This window comes from Chiloscyllium plagiosum, unplaced genomic scaffold (genome assembly GCF_037043375.1).
Source record: "Chiloscyllium plagiosum isolate Xiang-an unplaced genomic scaffold, Cpla_swu_hap1 HiC_scaffold_10, whole genome shotgun sequence".
Taxonomy (NCBI): Eukaryota; Metazoa; Chordata; class Chondrichthyes; order Orectolobiformes; family Hemiscylliidae; genus Chiloscyllium; species Chiloscyllium plagiosum.
This window is the reverse complement of record NW_028270148.1, coordinates 6,157,226-6,176,934: the sequence shown is the minus strand read 5'-3', so window position 1 is coordinate 6,176,934 and position 19,709 is coordinate 6,157,226. Positions and strand designations below refer to the sequence as shown.

The following is a 19,709-nucleotide window of genomic DNA, read 5'->3' as shown; positions in this document are numbered from 1 at the left end:
GGTTTGCCACGATTTCCTCCGTCTTCCACCCAATTCCAGACCTCCCCTTGTGTTCTCTCTCTCTTCTGCACAGACGTTACTTCTTTCATCAATTGCTTCAAAGTGGTTACAACTTTCAGAGTGCACTCTAACCTCCCTCCAGCCAGACCCAGCCACTTCCCTGTGTCACTGTCTCCTCCTGGAAGAGAGCTGCAGCTGATAGGGAATCTGATAAGCTTCAGATCTGAGGGCTCACTGTGGAATTAACAGGAGCTCTCCTGGTGAATAAGCAGTCACAAATCCTAGTAGCTGATGAGCTGAGAGAAGAGAGAGAGAGAGGTGATTTCGGAGGAAGGCTTACTGTTCAATCTGTCCAACCATAACAGAATGCTTCGATGGAGTACTAGCCGCTAGCTGTGAAGGATGGTGAAAGGATGCAACAATGTTTTGGCTGAATGGCAGCATGTGATCAGTAGAGTCTCATAGGATGCTGTACTTTTCCAAAATATGTCAGTGACTCAGGTGAGGGGAGTGAAGGCACGATGACTAAATTCATAGATGTGCTTGATCAGGAAGTATGTTGTGAAGAAGATATAGTGCGGTTGCAGGTGAATGTGGATAAGTTGAGACATTGGGTATTAATCTGGCAGAAAGAGGATAAAATGTGAAATTTCTCACTTTGATACAAAGATAAGGCAGAGTATTGCATGCAGAGAGACTGCCAGGATCCAGACAAATCTCTATGTTCTTATGCAGGAGTCAGAGAAAGTTAGCTTCCAGGTACAGTACGTAATCGAGAGGCTAATGGGATGTTGTCTTATGACAAGAGGAATTGAAACTAAGAACTCAGAGAAGGGGTATGCCATTCAGCCCTTCAATCCTGCATTTAAATTAGATTAGATTACTTCCAGTCAGGAAACATGCCATTTGGCCCAACAAATTCACACCAACCCTCCGAAGAGTAACTCACCCAGACCTATTTCCCTCTGAATAATGCACCTAACACTATGGACATGACCAATCCACCTGACCTACACATCTTTGAATTGTGGGTGAAAACAGAGGACTCAAAAGAAACCCCTGCAGACACAGGGAGAATGTGCAAGCGCCATACTGACAGTCACCCGAGGCTGGGATCAAATCTGGGTCCCTGCTACTATGAAGCAGTAGTGCTAACCACTGAGCCACCAGGAATGGCTAATCTCACCTCAGTCTCAACTACACTTTCCTGCCTGCTCTCCATAACCATTTGATTCATTCCTAATTTACTCAAAGTCCCAGCATCCACCACACTCTGGGCAAATGAATTCCATGAAGCTTTGAGCGAAGTAATTTCTCCTCACCTCTGTGTTAAATCTGCTGTCCCTTACCCTAAACCTATTCTAACTTTCCCCACAAGGAGAAACATCCTGTCTATATCTACTTTGTCAATCTCCTTTAGCATCTTGCATACCTCAACCAGATCTCCCCTCATTCTTCAAAACTCTTCTTATCACACTGAACTGCTCAATCTTTCTTCATAAGACAATGCTTTCATCTTTGGAATCAATCTAATGAACATACTTGGAACTGCCTCCAATGCAGTACATCCCTCCATAATTCAATGGACTAAACTGTACAGTACTCCAAATGTGGTCTCACTGATGCCTTATACAATTGCAGCAACACTTCCCTTCTTTTATACTCTATTTCTTTTGCAGTAATTGCAAAAATTCCATTTGCCTACCTTATTACCTATTGTACCTGCATACACGTTTTCTGTGATTCATGCATGAGAACACCCAGATCCCCCTGCACTGTAGCATTCTGAGGTTTCTCTCCATTTCTACCTCTTCCAAACCAAAATGGATAACCATTCCATAAAAGCAAGGAAGTTATGCTGCAGTTATGCAAGCATTGATGGGATCATAGAGCTATAGAGTCATACAGCACAGAAACAGATTCTTCGGTCCAACCAGTCCACTCCGACCAAGTTCCAAGATTAACTAGTCCCACCTGCCAGCATTTGCTCAGATCTCTTTAAATGTTTCTTATTCTTGGTGAAAGTCTACACGCCTCTGGCTGGGCCGAGGCAAGCGAGCTTCTTCGGCGAAGTGTTCGCTCATCACGCCTCCATCGACGAGAGCCAGTACGTCGTCCTCGGGGGAGATTTTAACTGCATCCTCGAGGACAGGGACCACGGCGGTGCCCGCACCGGTTGGCCGTCGGGGAGGAGGTTGGGGAACTTGGTCACCGCCAGGTGATGGAAACGTCTGGCGGAATTTTCATCCCGACTCCATTGCCTTCACCTTCATGAGGCCTGGGGTCGGAGCGTCCAGAATCGACCACTTGTACGTTTCGCGGGCGTACGGCTCTTGTTTTCCGATGGCCTCCACGCGGCAGGTGTCATGCACGGACCATCACCTGGTGTGGGTGGAACTCTTTCCTTTCGGTGCCCGGCTCGGGTCCACTTACTGGCACTTTAACAACCTGCTGCTGGAGGACAAGCGGTTCCGAGACTCGTTTCGTCGTTTCTGGACCGGCTGGAGAAGGATGCGGGGAAGTTTCCCCTCCCTGAGGTTATGGTGGGACATGGGCAAGGCTTACATCCGTGTTTTCTGTCAGCAGTACGTGAGGGGGTTGACAAAGAGGCGGTAATCCAGGATCGAGGAGTTGGAGAGGGAGATGCTCGACCTGGAATCACGCCTCGGTCAGCCCGACGCGGACCCGGCCCTGCGCGGGGCGTACGAAGAGAAGAAGGCCGCGTTCCGGGACCTGCAGCTCGTCGGGGCTCGGGGCGCGTACGTGGGGTCGCAGATCCAGCTGCTCCAGAACCTGGACCGCGGCTCCTCCTTCTTCTACTCGCTGGAAAAAAGGCGTGGCACCCGTCAGCAGCTCCTTGTGCTGCTGGCCGACGACGGGTCTCTCGTCTCGGATCCGGAGGGTATCAGGACCCACGCCCGAAACTATTACACGGCTCTGTTCTCTCCAGATCCGTCCAGTGAGGATGTTCACAGAGTTCTGTGGGAGGACCTGCCGCAGCTCAGCCCGGAGGATGCCTGAAGGCTCGACGCTCCCGTCACTTTAGAGGAGCTGACCGGCGCCCTCGACCGGCTCTCGAGGGGCATGTCCCCGGGGCTGGACGGGCTGACTGTGGAGTTCTTGAGGGCGTTCTGGGACGTCCTGGGGAGCGACTATGCACAGATCCTGGGGGAGTGTCTAAATGCCGGAGAGCTGCCCCTTTCTTGGCACAGGGCGGTCATCGTCCTGCTGCCAAAGAAGGGGGACCTTCATTCTTTGAAAACTGGCGTCCGGTCTCCCTCCTCAGCATGGACTACAAAATCTTCGCCAGGGTGTTGTCTTCTCGCCTGGCCTCCGTGCTGGCCCAAATGATTCACCCGGACCAGTCCTACACGGTCCCGGGCCGGAGGATACACGATAACGTCCACCTGATCCGGGACCTGATCCATTTCTGTCGACGGGCTGGTCTGCCGAGCGCCTTCCTGTCGCTCGACCAAGAGAAGGCGTTCGACAGGGTTGATCATGAGTACCTACTCGGGACTCTGCGGGCATTCGGGTTCGGGACACAGTTCGTTGCCCGGATCCGACTTTTGTATGCCGCCGCAGAGTGTCTGGCTAAAGTTAACAGGTCCCTGACGGCGCCCCTTCGCTTCGGGAGAGGAGTGCGTCAAGGCTGCCCCCTGTCCGGCCAGCTGTATTCCCTGTGCGTGGAGCCTTTACTGCGCCTCTTGCGGAGGAGGTTTTCGGGGTTGGTTCTGCGCGGCGCGGGCACGGGGGTGGTCCTCTCGGACGACGTGCTCCTCACTTTCACCGACCCGGCTGACCTGCCAGGTCGTGTACTCAGCAGCGTCTTCCGCCAGGATCAGCTGGGCCAAATGTTCCGGACTACTGGTCGGTCCGTGGCGGGTGGACTCTCTGCCGGAGGAGTTACGGGGGTTCAGCTGGAGTACCACTCATCTCCTCTACCTGGGGGTCTACCTCAACCCGGCTGAGGAATCCTGGCCAGCCAACTGGCAGGAGCTGGAGGCCAAAGTCTCGGCTCGCCTAGGCCGCTGGACAGGACTGCTCCGAGTGCTATCTGACAGGAATCGAGTGCTGGTCATAAACCAGCTGGTGGCCGCCATGCTGTGGTACCGGCTGGTCACTTTGGTCCCTCCTCCTGGTTTAGTCGCTGAAATCCTGAGAATGTTGGGACAAAAAGATGCACTGGGTCACTGCGCAGGTTCTGAGTCTCCCTATTGAGGAGGGCAGTCAGTCGCTGGTGTGCGTCCGCACCCTGGTCGCGACGTTCCGCCTTCAGACCTTGCAGCGATACCTTTATGTCAAGCCTCCTCCTAGGTGGTGCGCCCTGGCGACATTTTTTTCCGCCAGGTGCGTTACATCAACTACGACATGCAGCTCCTGTTCGTTGACTGTGACAGTTTGGAGGTCGCCCTCAAGACACTGCCTGTCTTTTGCTAGGACCTGATCACTGTCTGGAACATGGTCGAATCGCGTCGCGCCTACCCTCCGGCAGAAGTAGCGGCTGTCGTCAGGGAGCCGTTGCTCAGGAATCCGCACCTCCGTACTCGCGTGTTCGAGTGGCTGTCGGAGGGGAGGGCCGTGGCGGCGAGGTTGACCAGGGTCGGAGATGTGCTGGGTGCCGGGGGCCTGGGCTGGATGCAGCCACAGAACATAGCGAGCAGGGCAGCAGTAGACGTCCAGTACGTGGTCACCGCTATCCAACGCCTTAAAACGGCGGTGCTCGGACCCGACGTAGTGCATCAGTTGGAGGACACTCAGGTGTGCGGTGGGATCCTGTCCGCGCTCACCCCAGCCCGGACAGAATTTCACATTGGCCCCAGGGTCACGTACTTCCCACGGGAGCCTGGGGCCCACAACCTGAGCCGCCTCCGGAATTTTAACTTTGTCCCTTTTAAGGACAAAGGCAGGCCCTGTATAGACTGCTGCTGCGCACCGTCCACCTCTTCTCCCTCATCCATTGTCTGGACACGCCTTGGCGTGCCCATTTGCCATCGGGCGGTGGGGATCCCCAGTGTAGGGCTCTCTACGCGGGAGTCCTCCCCCTTTCTCTCGGGGATCTGGGGTGGAGGGTGCTGCATGCAGCAGTACCTTGCAACCGCAGATTGCGGTGGTTCACGGACTCCCAGCCCAACTGCTTGTTCTGTGGTGCTGTGGAGTCCGTGGACCACATGTATATTGGGTGTGGGCATTTGCACTCCCTTTTTGATTTTCTTAAAAACCTCCTCCTCTGCTTTTGGTTGCACTTCAGTCCCACGCTCCTGATCTTCGGGCACCCGGTATGGAGGAGGGAGGGCAGGTCTGAAGACCACCTCGTGGGTCTGCTCCTGGGCCTGGACAAACTGGTCATAAACAGGTCCAGGCAGCGGGCTGTGGAGGGTGTTGTTAGGGCCGACTGCCTGCCCCTCTTCCGCGGTTACGTTAGAGCCTGGGTGTCCTTGGAGAAGGAGCACGCGGTGTCGACCAACACCCTGGAGTTGTTCAGGGAGAGGTGGGCACCGTAGGGAATGGAGTGCATTATTTCCCCCTCCAACTCTATTTTGATTTAATCCCTGCCCTCCCCTTCACTGTTTGATCACACAGCATTGCCCTTCGACGTGAAGGGCTCTGCTCGTCACTGGCCACTCGGGTGTTTCCTTTCTTCCTGGTGGTGAAATCGAATAAAGATTAAAAAAAACAAATGTTTCTTATTCATGTACTAATACAAATATCTTTGAAATGTTGCAATTGTATCCGTAGTCATCACTTCCTCTGGAAGTTCATTCCACACTCATCCTTTTCTGTGTAAAGAATTTGCCCCTCATATCCGATTTGAATATTCCTCCTTTCACCTTAAAAATGTGCTGCCTGGTCTTGAAATCCCCCACCTTAGGGAAAAGACACCTGTCATTCACCTTATTCTTGCCCTCACGATTTTATAAATCTCTATAAGGTCACCCCTCAATCTCCTAGGCTCTAGTGAAAAAAAGTCTCAGCCTATCTGGTCTCTCTTTATAAATCAAACCTGCCATTCCCAGCAACACCCTCGTAAATCTTTTCTGAATCCTCTCCAGCTTGATAATATCCTTCCTATAACATGGTGACCAGAACATCTTGAATACTGTGTGTGTTCTGGTCTCCTCATATAAGAAAATAAATGTATTGGAGGTGGTTAAGAGATGGCTTACTCGGCTGACCTCAAGAATAAATTGGCTATTTTATGACAAAGGACTAAAAAAAGTGGATTTTTTTCCACTTGAAATCCTGGAGAAACTCAGCAGGTCTGGCAGCGTCGGTGGAGAGAAAAACAGAGTCAATGTTTTGAGTCCAACATGACTCTTTCTTCATTCTACAGAAGGGTTCCTGGACCAAAACATTAACTCTGTATCTCTGTCCAACGATGCTGCCAGACCTGCTGAGTTTCTCCAGCATACTCTGTTATTTGTCAGATATCCAGTGTATGTAAAATTTTTGCTTTTGTTTCCACAGAGTTTAGAAAGTGAGGGGGATTTAATTAAAGAGCATAAGGTTCTGAATGATCTTGACAAGGTGGATGTGGAAAGGATGTTTCCTTTTGTGGCTGAGTCAAGATCTAGGAGGCATTGAAGTAAAATTAACTATTGCCCTCTTAGGGCAGAGATGGGGGGAGGAGCACAGTTCCCTCCGACCATTGTGTGACTTTGGAACTCTTTGCCTGGAATGCAGTGGATGTGGGGGTCACTGAAATTTCTTTAAGGCAGAGGAGGATAGAGTCTTATGAGGCAGGGAATTTTATGTTATCAGGAATAGATAGAAACGTGGAATTTGAATCACAAACAAATCAGCTGTTGTATTAGTGAATGGCCTACCCTTGTTTCTATTTTGTGCATTGGCATTCCTGTATTATTCAACAAAACGTACTATACTCGTGTCGATTCAGCTTTTAATAATCGATAACATTCCAAAGATTGTGATAGCACAAGTTCAATCTGGGCACAGGACCTTTCAGAGACAGCAGACATGGTCAATGAGCTTTCCATTGGTTCACCTGCCTCCTGTCACCAATGTCACACCAATCGTCTTGCTGCTTCAGTGCAAAAGAGAGAAATAGCAAAATTGAGAATTTTGATTTTCTGCTCCAGATTACAACTGCACTGTATGATGCAGCCTAGTGGATAAATATTAGGTTTAGGGAAATTAACAGGAATTAAAATGTATGATAATGCTGCTCCTTTAACAAGTTTATGTTGTCTTTGGGTTTTTTTCAGAGGGGTCATTAAGACAGATATGTCTGGGTTTAGTTACTTGAAGGAGCTTTTAAGTGTTTTTTTAAGAACACATGAACAATGAAAGGGGAGTGGCCCGTTCTCTCAGTTCAGGGTTTGGTTTGGGTTCAGCAGTCTGGCTATTTTATTTGCAGCTACTGGTCAGGTTTTAGCTGGGAACCCAGAGAGGCTGCTGAACCAAAAGAAACAGTTCCATGTTGATCCCCTCTCTCTTACATCTCTCCTGTAAGAACCTGAGTTGGAATATTGTGCTCAGTACTGGTCATCTCAGTATAGAAAGGATGTGGAAACTTTTGAGAGGGTGCAGAGGAGATTTACCAGGATGCTGCCTGGACTGGAGGGCTTGTCTTATGAAGAGAGGTTGAGGAAGCTAGGGATTTTCTCATTGGAGTGAAGAAGGATGAGAGGTGACTTGACAGAGGCGTACAAGATGTTGAGAGGCATAGATAGAGTGGATAGCCAGATACTATTTCCCATTGCATAAATGTTTATCATGAAGGGGCATAATTTCAAGGTAATTGGGAAAAGGTTTAGGGGAGATATCAGAGGTAGGTTCTTTACAAAGAGCATGGCAGGTACATGGAATGCACTACCAACAGTGGTAGTAAGTCAGCGACATTAGGGATATTTAAGCGACACTTGGACAGGCACATGTAAGGTAGTACATGGAATGAAGTGTATGTGGGTTAGTCTGACCTTAAATAGATAAAGGCCAACACAATGTCGAGGGCCGAAGGGCCTGTACTATGCTGAACTGTTCTATGTTCTATGAAATTACCTTTCTGCCAAGGAGTATTTATGGGAATGTTGCTGGTATTCAGAACAGCATCATTCTGTTGCGATAGAGTCAATTTGGGTTTCAAATAGTTATATTATTCAAAATTCTGTTTTCTTGTGTTTGTGTATGAATAAATGCTGTTTTGTTTAAAACTGAATGATTGAGCAGCTGCATCACTCCTGGTATGTCCACTTTCCACCTGCTTAAAACAACGAGAAAAGTTAGGGTCTAGGCTACTTTCTTGAAATATTTTGAAGAGGCCTGGCCTGGTCCATAACAAATGTAACAGTTCCTTTGAAAGGCAGTAGTCACCAACAGCAGTTTTTTTGTCCTGTCTGTTTCTTAGTGTTGTCCTCCTTCTGTACACGCCCCACATGTAGTACATCCCTCAGGGCAGTCCTATCCACATACGGTGCCTGAGAGAGAGCTCTGCTTTTCCATCACTCCTGTATGAAACTGGCTGTTCCAAAGGACGGATATCTACTGGCTAACTTGATTTGTGTTGCTGATGTTATATTAAACCTTGATTTTGGTATTTTACAGAACAATCTGGAAATTGGTTATTAATGATCATCATTGGCGCCACCCTGGCATTTGTTCTCTTACTCTGCATCTTTCTCATCGTACTTCTTTACATGAAGAAATGGGCCTGTTTTCAATTCCGATCAAAACCAGAAGGGTAAATACAATCGCATTCCCTATCTCACCGGATTCTAATCTTGAATTAAATATTGATGGGTACATGGATGACATCAGCACTTTGGCAACGGTGTCAAAGACATTTTCCCACTTATAGAAGCCTAATGAATATAAACTTATCCAGACCTATGATGCGCTGCAATTTTTCAGATGGCTATTAGAGTTTTGAATTTCAAAACATGTGTCTATGATTTCTGGAGTTCACCATCAACTTCTCTATTAGTTTTTTCCCCTCTTTCCCGGCCCTCTCTATCCATCTTTAGAACCCTCTCTTCTGCATTATTTTTATTCACTCACAGGATGTGGGTCTCACAGGCTGGTCCAGCATTTATTGCTCCATCCCTAGTTGCCTTGAGAAGGTGGTGATGAGCTGCCTTCTTGAGCCACTGCAGACCACGTGCTGTACATAGACCCACAATGCCCTAAGGGAGGGAATTCCAGAATTTTGACCCAGCCACACTGAAGGAGCAGTGATATATTTTCAAGTCAGGATGGTGAGTGGCTTGGAGGGGAACTTGCAGGTGTTCCCATATATTAGCTGCCCTTGTTCTTCTATAATCTGCAAGGTGCTATTTATGATCACTGTAACCTTTTTGTGCAGACAATGTACAAGAAGGAATTTTACACATTTGTAATCCATGGGAATAAACAATAAGCATGATAACCACAAGTGGCCAAGTAACAAACTGTTATTCTCAGCTCAGTCACAGGAGGTGAGCTGTGATTTCAGTTGGAGCCACTCTTAAGGAGGTGTTGTTAATTCCTGATGTTTGGTTTTTGGGAGTTGTGACTGGTGAATGTTATGTTTGAACGTAAGTTCTGATTTATAATTTTTGATAGACTGCACCAAACTATTTCTCCATCATGAGTTTGCCAAAGTTGCTGATAGTGTTAATGGACCTAGACATTGTACACTGGTCGATCAGGAGCTCCTGTTCTGATCAACATTCAGAACAGTGCCCAGCAATTCGCTGCTGTTTCTGAAATTTTAATTCAGCCCATTGTGCTGATGCTATCTGAAAGTGAAGGCAGTCTGGGATGATGACTCCTTCGGCACAAATGGTGCTTTCTAGGAGCTCCTTCATGACATTATTGCAACAACCAGGAGAAAGGTCACTGCAGAATGAAGCAGTCCATCTATATTCCTGACCACATCCACAAGGCACCCTTGAACAACACTGATCCCAGCATTGACTCAACTTTCAGAAATTGGGCTGTTAGAACATAGAACATGGAACAGTATAGCGCAATATAGTCCCTTCAGCTCTTGCTGTGCCAATCTGTGAAACCAATCTGAAGCCCATCTATCCTACACTTTCTATTTTCATCCATATGTTTATCCAATGACCATTTAAATGCTCTTAAAGTTGGCCAGTCTTCTACTGTTGCAGGCAGTGCGTTTCATGCCCGGACTACTCTCTGAGTAAAGAAACTACCTTTGACATAGAACATAGAATGCAGTACAGGCCCTTTGGCCCTCGATGTTGCGCCAACCAGTGAAATTAATCTGATACCCATCTAACCTACACAGTTCCACCTGTTCTATATCTATCACCCCTCAATTTATAGCTATGTCCCCTTACGCTAGCCATCACCATCTGAGGAAAAAGGCTCTCACTATTCACCCCATCTAACCTCTGATTATCTTATCTGTCTCTATTAAGTCACATCTCAACCTTCTTCCCTCTAATGAACACAGCCTCAATCCCTCAGCCTTTCCTCATAATTTCATCCCTCCATATCAGGCAACACCTAAGTAAATCTCCTCTGAACTCTTTCCAAAGCTTCCACATCCTTCCTATAAAGTGGGGACCAGAACTGTACGCAATATTCCAAATGCGGCCACAACACAGTTCTGTACACCTGCAGCATGACCTCATGACGCTGAAACTCGTGACTACCAATAAGAACTAACACACCGTAGGCCTTCTTAACAACCCTATCAACCCTAGCAACTTTCAGGGATCTATGTACACGGACACTGAGATCTCTCTGCTCATCTACACTACCAAGAATCTTACCATTAGCCCAGTACTCTGTATTCCTGTTGCTACTTCCAAAGCAAATCACCTCACACTTTTCCACATTAAACTCCATTTGCGAACTCTCAGATGAGCTCTGCAGCTTATCTATGTCCCTCTGTAACTGACAACATCCTTCGGCACTATTCACAACTCCTCTGACCTTAGTGTCATCCACAAATTTACTAACCCATCCTTCTCCACCCTCATCCAGGTTATTTATAAAAATGACAAACAGCAGTGGCCCCAAAACAGATCCTTGCAGTACCCCACTAGTAACTGAACTCCAGGATGAATATTTCCCATCAACCACCACCCTCTGTCTTCTTTCAGCTAGCTAATTTCTGATCCAAATCGCTAAACACCCTGAATCCCATGCCTCCATATTTTCTGCAATAGCCTACCATGTGGAACCTTATCAAACACTTTACTGAAATCCATGTACCCCACATCAACCGCTTTACCTTCATCCATATATTAGGTCACTTTCTCAAGGATCTCAATAAGGTTTGTGAGGCACAACCTACCCTTCACAAAACTGTGTTGACTATCCCTAATGAATTTATTCTTTTCTAGATGATTATAAATCCTAGCTTTTCCAATTCTTTCCAACACTTTACCCACAACTGAAGTAAGGTCCAGTGGACTATAATTACCAGGGTTGTCTCTACTCCCCTTCTTGAACAAGGGGATATTTGCTAGCCTCCAGTCTTCTGGCACTATTTCTGTAGACAATGATGACACAAAGACCAAAGCTAAACATTCTACAATCTCCTCCTTAGCTTCCCAGAGAATCCTAGGATATATCCCAACTGGCGCAGGGGACTTATCTATTTTCATACTCTCCAGAACTGCTAACACCTCTTCTTTACAAACCTCAGTCCTCTCTAGCTTAGTCTCTCAGCTGCTAACATTAAGTTTTGGTGTATCTGAAGAAATTTGTTGGTCACACTCAAATACATCCTTTCATTCTCAAGTCATTTACAGCAAAGAAGTAGGCTATTCTTCCCATCACATCCATACTAGCTCAATGTGGCTCAATCTCATCAATGTAACTCCCTGCTCTGTCCTATAACTGTGCAAGATCATTTCCCTCAAGTGCCCTTCTAATCTCTTTTTGAAATCATTCATTCTCTCCCCTTCCACTCTCCTCACAGGCACCAGTGTTCTGGTCATTCCCACCCCTGGTTACAGAGATCTTCCTCAGATCCGCTCTGCTTTTCTCATCCAAATCCTTCAATATGCACCTGCCAGTCCTTGTTCCATCAGCCAATGGGAACAGCTTTGGTTTGTTAAACCTAAACTTATCATGATGGGAGAAGTAGGCACCAGTTGGCACCTTCCAACATGTGCAAGGTTTATTTGACAGAATAACGGACATTCTCCATCACTTTGACATTCTTTTCTACTTCTGCAGTCCCGATATTAAATCATTGACTTTATATTTCTGCACCATATCAAACAGGACCTCTGAAGAAGAGCTTAATACGGTCTATGCAACAGTCAGTGGTAAGAAAACAAATTCAAATCCACAGTAATGATCATTCCAGGTGATATTGATTGCTTAATATTAATTATGAAATATCAGTAAGATGGTTTTTCTGCCCAATGTTATTTTCAAGCACTCAGCTTGAAGACATCAGACAGACAGCCGTAGAGATACGCTCCCTCTATCAGGCCACAGGAATATGCCTAACCCTGAGACTGGGATGGAAGTCATCAGTGAAACAAGTCAGCTTCAGCACCTGCAGCCAATCATTTGTTAGGGATGGAAATGTGTTGCTGGAAAAGCGCAGCAAGTCCATCTCTGATCTCCAGCATCTGCAGACCTCACTTTCTCCTCAATCATTTGTTAGGGTCAAGGATGAGGGACCGAGCAAAACTGGAGCACAGAAGGAAGGGGAAGACCATTCCTTCTCAAGTGGCTCTCCCAACAGTGCAGCACTCCCTTAGTACTGACCCTCTGACAGTGCAGCACTCCCTCAGCACGACCCTTTGACAGTGCAGCACTCCCTCAGTACTGACCCTTTGACAGTGCAGCATTCCCACAGCACTGACCCTCTGACAGTGCAGCACTCCCTCAGCATTGATCCTCCTACAGTGCAGCACTCCCTCAGTACTGACTTTTCGACAGAACAATGCTTCCTCAGTACTGACCCTCTGTCAGTGCGGCACTCCCTCAGTACTGGCCCTCCAACAGTGCAGCACTCGCTCAGTGTTGACCCTCCGACTGTGCAGCACTCCCTAAGTGCTGACCTTCTGACAGTGCAGCACTGCCTCAGTACTGACCCTCTGATAGTGCAGCAGTCCCTCAGCACTGACCCTCTGACAGTGCAACACTCCCTCAGTACTGATCTTCTGACAGTACGGTAGTCCCTCAGCACTGTCCCCCTGACAGTGCTGCAGTCCCTTAGTATGGACCATCCGAATGTATAGCTAATCATCAGACATTCAGTATAACTCAATATTTTTGTCAACAATCCTGTTATAATCAGCCAGAAATGACAGTGAAAATAAACTTGGAAATTCTTATTTTATTTCAGAAAAAGTGCAGAAAAACGAACAGGCCCCTACTCCAGTAAGTATTGAACATAAACAGTTATCATCCTGTTACCATCCATTACAGTTCCCTCTCTGTAACCCTGTTTGGTTTGCCTTCATTCTTTTCGATGTTAGTTGTGATGTTGTGAAGGAACCACTTTTACAGGGAAACAGTGTGTGCAGGTATTCCAGTAATCGCACTGAGTTACTATTTAACCTGCGACAGCTTGGATCGAAGCACACATCACAGGATTACAGAATTGTTATGGTGCAGAAAGGGGGCATTTGGCCCATTGAGCTTGCTCCAGCTCTTCAAACATGCGTCACTACCAAGTGCTGATCAGCTTTCTAACCATACCTTTTCACATTATCTCAAATAACTATCCAATACCTCTCTAAGTGCCTCAATTGAACCTGCTTCCATCACATTTCCAGGCAGTGCATTCAACATCCTGGTCACGCATTGTATGAAAAAGTTTTTTTCTCTCATGACCCTTGCTTTACTTCCAAATCACTTTCAATCTATGCCCTCTTATTTGTGATTTTTTTATGAGCAGAAACAGCTTCTCCTTATCTGCTCTGTCCAACCCGTTCATGATTTTGAAATCCTCTACCAGATTTCGGAATTGTCTCAACTTCTTCAAACTGTCCTGATTGCTGAAGTTTCTCATCCCTGAAACTGTTCTTGTAAATCACTTCTGTATGCTCTCTCTCCATTGCATTCACATCTTTCCTTTAATGTGACACCCACAACTGTACTCAATACTCCAACTGAGGTTTAACAAGTATCTTGTGCATTAATTATTCAGAATGGGGTAACATAGGATAATGAAAAGTGGTTAAGGCCACAACATTGAATATTATCCAGAAGGAGATAGATCTCGTTCTTCAGGCTGAAGTGATCAAAGGCTATGGGGAGGAAGCAGGAACGGGGGACAGAGCTGGATGATCAGCCATGATCATGTCGAATTCAAGCCTTTGGATTGTTGGTCCATTCAAAGAGATTATGGCTGACCTGTATGAGAATTGTATTTAGCTGCCTTGATCTTGTCTAACACAAAACAAAGATCAGTGTCCATTTTCAAATGTGCCATGGACTTCCTGCTTTACTTTTTGTAGATGAATAATTCCAGATTCCCATTCTACTAACCTCTGTGGAATTGTTTGCTGACATTATCCCTGAGCAACCTCTAACTCCAGTTGTAATCTCATGGCTCCTGATTCTGGATAAACCTTGAGAGAGGGAGAACAAGTTGGAAAGGTGTATTGTGACTGGCTGTATTCTCTGGTCATGTGACCTTTCTAGTGTCAGGTGCTACCCCTGCCTTGATTGTGACCCACCAGCTCCATTTAAACCTGAGCCTCCTCCCCACTCCTGTGGAGCTGGTTGGAGTACCCCAGGTCCTACCAGCCAGACTCTGTAAGAGTTACTCAGTGATCTGCTGAGCCACAAAAACCTCGCTGGAAAGATGGTTGCTTCAAATCATCAGGAAGTCATTCTGAATGGAACGATAAAATGCTCCAATTCTGATCAAGGATCTGTAATATTTTGAATTTCGATGGTTGAGCTTGATCACTGTCTTCAATCATAGACGCATAGAAATTTGGAGCCAGAGTAGGCCATTCAGCCCTTTGAGCCTGCTGTGCTATTCAAGATTATCATGACTGAACATCCAACTCAATCGCCTGTTCTCTTGTTTTCCCATCCCTCCATACCATTTGATCCCTTTAGACCTATGTTTATCTCCTTCAAAATATGTAATGTTTTGGCTTCAACCACTCTCTGTGTTAGAGAACTCCACAGGCTCCCAACTCTGTGGGTGAAGACATTTCTCCTCACCTCAGTTCTGAATGGTTTACCCTATCTTCTTTGACTGTGATTCTTGATTTGGATTCCCAGGTTATTGGGGACATCCTTCCTGCATCTTGTCCAATCAAAATATTAAAAGTTTCTATGACAAACCTCTCATTCTATGAAACTCCAGCAATATTGTCCTAATCAATCCAACCTCTCTTCATAATCTTGTTTGCTATGCTGTGTTTAAAGGCTTGTCTAATCATAAGTGCTACAGGTTCTAAACTTGAAGAGGGCCTTGTCTTAAACAAGGAAAGATAGTTTATTACATGATAGCAATTGGTACAAGTTACACTGACCATCTTCAAGTAGTCTGGAACTAAGTGTGACTCAACTGGGATCTCATTCAAGACTAATATTTTCTATCCAAGAATGTGTGACAAATGAGATTGGGTGGAGCTTAGTGCCATTGCAACATTAACTCTTTCAGAATCATTCCCTTATAGAGCAGAGCAAGGTCTCTGAATTCTCCCTTAACTCTGAGGTAACTCTGTCAAAGGTTTGTCAAGGTTGCTTTCTCCTCCATCCCTGCTCTCTTCTTCTGTTGTTTGGTTCCACCTTATTGGGCACCCTGTTGGGAGGGGTTTGAAATGTTCCCTTTATCAATGTTTTTTCTTTATTCCTTCACATGATTGGAGATTCATGGGTTAGCTCAGCATTTATTATCCAATGCCACGGGAAAGTGGTGGTGAGCTGTGTGTGGAGCAAACTAGCACTGAGTGCCGAACCAAACATGCTCGGTTTTGATGGAAACGGTTCTGTTTCTGTGAAATAGTTTATAATCAGTCTGCAGGTACAGACAGCCTCAGCCACAGATTGCAGCCAATGTCTTAGCAATTGGAGTGTGTTTTCTCATGGCTTATGAGGTCAGGCTCTCGGATTTGATTTGTGTTGTCTATGGTTTGGAAAACCGAAGTTTAAACTATACAAGTGACTTTTACTAAGGAAGGGAATCAAGGATTATGAGGGAAAAGGCAGGAAAGTGGAACTGAGAATTATTAAATCAGCCATGATCTCATTGAATGGCAGAACAGACTTGATGGGCAGAATGGTCTACTTTTGCTCCTATGTCATGTGATCTGAAAATGGAAAAAACTTTGACCAGTATGATGGAAAAATCTGAAATCCTTCGTCTCTTCTTCATGCAGTGATTGCCTCTCTATCCTATGCTGACTCCTTACTTGCACGAGCTCCCTGAATGGAACCTCCTGCACAGTCACCCTCATCTTCAGTTTACCCTCACCCTCAGTTTGCCCTCCAGCTAGTGTCTTTTATCAGTATTTGGGCAAGCCACCTACAATGCATCTGTGGAGGACAGCTGAGAGCTCTCCTGAGCCTCCCCATTGCAGAATCTTGTCTGATGGTAGATGTTAATGTTCATGTTGGACACTATTTGCTGGATAATCCAGAATATGTGAGGAATTTCACTGACAGCCCAGTTCACCAGGCCTGTAGTGTGCTGTACTTGCCTTTACAGAAAGCTATGCATATCGATACACAGGACCTTGTTCTTTGAAGCCAAAAGGATGCCCTTATTCTGTATTTGATTCAAATTAGCAAGATATGTGACATGCATGCTGGTTCATTGACCAGTCAGCTTCAACCTGATTGGTTTTAAATTTAACAAAGCCTGGCAGTTAACTGTCAAACAGCACCATTGGATATACTCTCCATGACAACCCTTCTAACAATCAGAGTTCAGCACGCTCCTCTCCTGTAGTTTTAATATTGGATGGTATTATTTGTATTCTTATGGAATATCCTTATGAGTGCATTTGAACATGAAACTTTGTTAAAATGATCTTTAATTAGCAATACGCAGGTTCCTTTACCGGCAAAATGATTATTTGAACTGCCCTTCCCCCATTTCAGTACCCCAGCTGGCACTGTTTCTGCTAGGAGGAAGGGCTGTGGGTTCATCAAAGAGAAGCTTCTGGAGCTGTTCAAAGGGCCTGTACCTTTAGTTGAAAGCCTGTTGGGACCTTCACATCCAACGATCGGATCCAGACTTTGTCCCTGATGAGCGGTTGAAGAGTTTGTTCTCTGGTGCAGTATGTGCGGAGAGTGGGTGCAGAAGGGGCTTGATACTAGCTGTAGTAAAAATTCTGTATCTTCCATTGTGTTTCAGTTGGAGGAAGGGGAGCTGTATTACGCTGATATCCATTTCTTCCGAAAGAAAACCACAGGACAAGTTATGGTGATGACTGAGGAGACAACTGAGTACGCTACCATTAAACATACATAGAGAAGAGAAATCAATTCTTCTGCAAGTGACGAGGAGCAGTGTTTGCTACCATTAACTCCAAAATCAGCAGCAACAGGGATAATGGGTCATCACAATCGCTTATTGATATTTCTGCTTGATAACTATTCCTGAATTTCCAGGATGCAGCTTCCTGACAGATTGAAGTCTCTGGGCAGTGAGTCCATAAGGTGACCAGATTTTTAAGTTAGAAACCAAGATGAGTTTAACAGGCATGGGAAAGAGGGGCATCGCTGAAGATTAACACATTGGGTGACCAGTGGGAGGAGTCTCAAGGTTGAGCATTGAAATTGGGGTGGGTGGGGAATGAGGGTGGCGGGGGTAATAGTCACATGATGACACTTTCCGGACTATCTCCAGCTGGAGTTGGTGACCTTCTCTTACACTTTGTTTCTAAAAGGTCATCCACAAAGGGGCCTTCGGTGCTAAAGACAGCTCCTTTGGAGTCCAGAACGAGGGCTCACAGTCCAAGGATATGGAGTAGGCAATTTAGGACTGAGATAACAAGAAATGTCTTCACCCAGCGATTGGGAAGCCAGTGGAACTCTCTATCACAGGAAGTGGTTGAAACTAAAACATTAACTATTTTCAAGAAGGAGTTAGACATATTTCTTAGGGCTAAAGAGATCAAAAAGCTTGGGGGAAGAGAAAACAAGAACAGGATAGTGAGTTAGATAATTAGCCATCTTCATATTGAATGGCAGAGTAGGCTCGAAGGGCTGAATGGCCTCTTCCTGCTCCTACTTTCTCTGGCAGGGGTGAGGTGAAGGCCGAGGAGAGAGGCTGAGTATTGGCAGAGGAGATACATGATGTTGACCTTGAAAAAGTTGTACCTTACTGTCAAGCCTCTTCCAAGGATATAGGATTCACTGCGCTAGGTGAAGTAATGGGGGCTTCCAGGGAAAAAAACAATTACGTCAGACTGACTCTCTCCTAAGACCCAGATTACATTCTCAGCTAGGGAAAAGATGAGAACTGAGCTATTTGAACTATTTTCGGGAAATTATCAGGAACTCAGCAGAGTTTGAGAAACTGAGACAGTCCCTTTGAAAGCCTAGGAATCTGGTCACCCCATGAGCCCACTCACCAGCAGCATTGTCTCTCAGGATGTGAGCTGAGCAGAAGCCAGAGAGACCTCCCTATTTTATTTAACTTAGATTCCTCCCCAAACTTAGCAGGAGGTTCTCCCTTGTTAAACTCAACAAAATTAAACTGCCCTGGTGACCAAGAACACCCGGATTCTGAACTCCCGAACCTCGTTCACATGCTTTCCCACTAAAGATTCATATGGACTCATCTTCGTCATATGAGACCCTTGCCTGCCTTGGGTTTTGTCATTAGCAGGGAATCAATGAGCTGATTTGAGAAGACTGACTTCAGTGTCTCATGTAACTGCGCTGAACAAAACAAACATACTTTGGACTAGGGGTTGAACCAATTGCAGATTTATTTAAGGCATTTTAGAATGGCAGGGATTTTATTTTTATTCAAATGTTTAAAGCTGGACAGATAACTAAACAATTGTGTAAAATCAAAGTAAAAATAATGAAGGTGATTTTAGTGAAGAGTGAAATGGAATGAATGCTCAGACAGAGCAGGAATCATTCTTTTCATGTGTTTGTGAGGTGCTTTTAACCTTTTGAGGTGTGTTGAAGAATGAGCTCAATGGAGGGAGTGAGTGGTTACGATCTGCAATCTTTACCCGCTCACCTGTCTCAATGCTGAACACGAAACTCACACCTTTTATTCTGAAATTGTAAAATAGTATATTTTAGGAATCCATAATGCAAGCATTTACACATTTCCTGCAATTATTAAACAGCTTCATTATTTTAGTTTCATTTCTTGTAATTTTAATGCTCTCAACAAACTGGAGTATATGACTAGATTAGATACCCAAAGGAGGACTACACAGTTTGCCTCCATATCCAAGCTTACCCGAGAGAGGGTGAAACAAGGGCTGGGGTGAGGGGTGGGGGTGTTGGGTCGGGTGGGGGTGGAGTAGGGATTAGTGAGGAGAGTTGGCCTTTGACATAAGATTGAGTAGAACGTGTCTGTAATGTTGGGAGTGTGGAAGAATGCTGTTCCATCACATAATAGACACTGACAGGCTGCTTTCCCTCCTGGCTTCAGGGTGGGATGAAGTCAGGGGCACATATTTATTTTTATTCAAATGTTTAAAGCTGGACAGATAACTAAACAATTGTGTAAAATCAAAGTAAAAATAATGAAGGTGATTTTAGTGAAGAGTGAAATGGAATGAATGCTCAGACAGAGCAGGAATCATTCTTTTCATGTGTTTGTGAGG

The 19,709-nt window shown here is 45.8% G+C and overlaps 1 protein-coding gene across 2 annotated transcripts in view; it reads left to right on the top strand.

Annotated features, from left to right (window-relative positions):
* Positions 1-19,343, top strand: part of LOC122552550 (immunoglobulin superfamily member 2-like) — a 69,665-nt gene extending 50,322 nt beyond the window's left edge. For both annotated transcript variants that reach the window (XM_043695246.2, XM_043695244.2), the window contains 4 exons: positions 8,566-8,701; positions 12,208-12,251; positions 13,286-13,320; positions 17,267-19,343. In XM_043695246.2, the coding sequence (XP_043551181.2) occupies positions 8,566-8,701; positions 12,208-12,251; positions 13,286-13,320; positions 17,267-17,383 (332 nt within the window). In that variant the 3' untranslated portion in view covers positions 17,384-19,343. The remainder of the gene's footprint in view (positions 1-8,565; positions 8,702-12,207; positions 12,252-13,285; positions 13,321-17,266) is intronic.
* Positions 19,344-19,709: the final 366 nt, after the last annotated feature.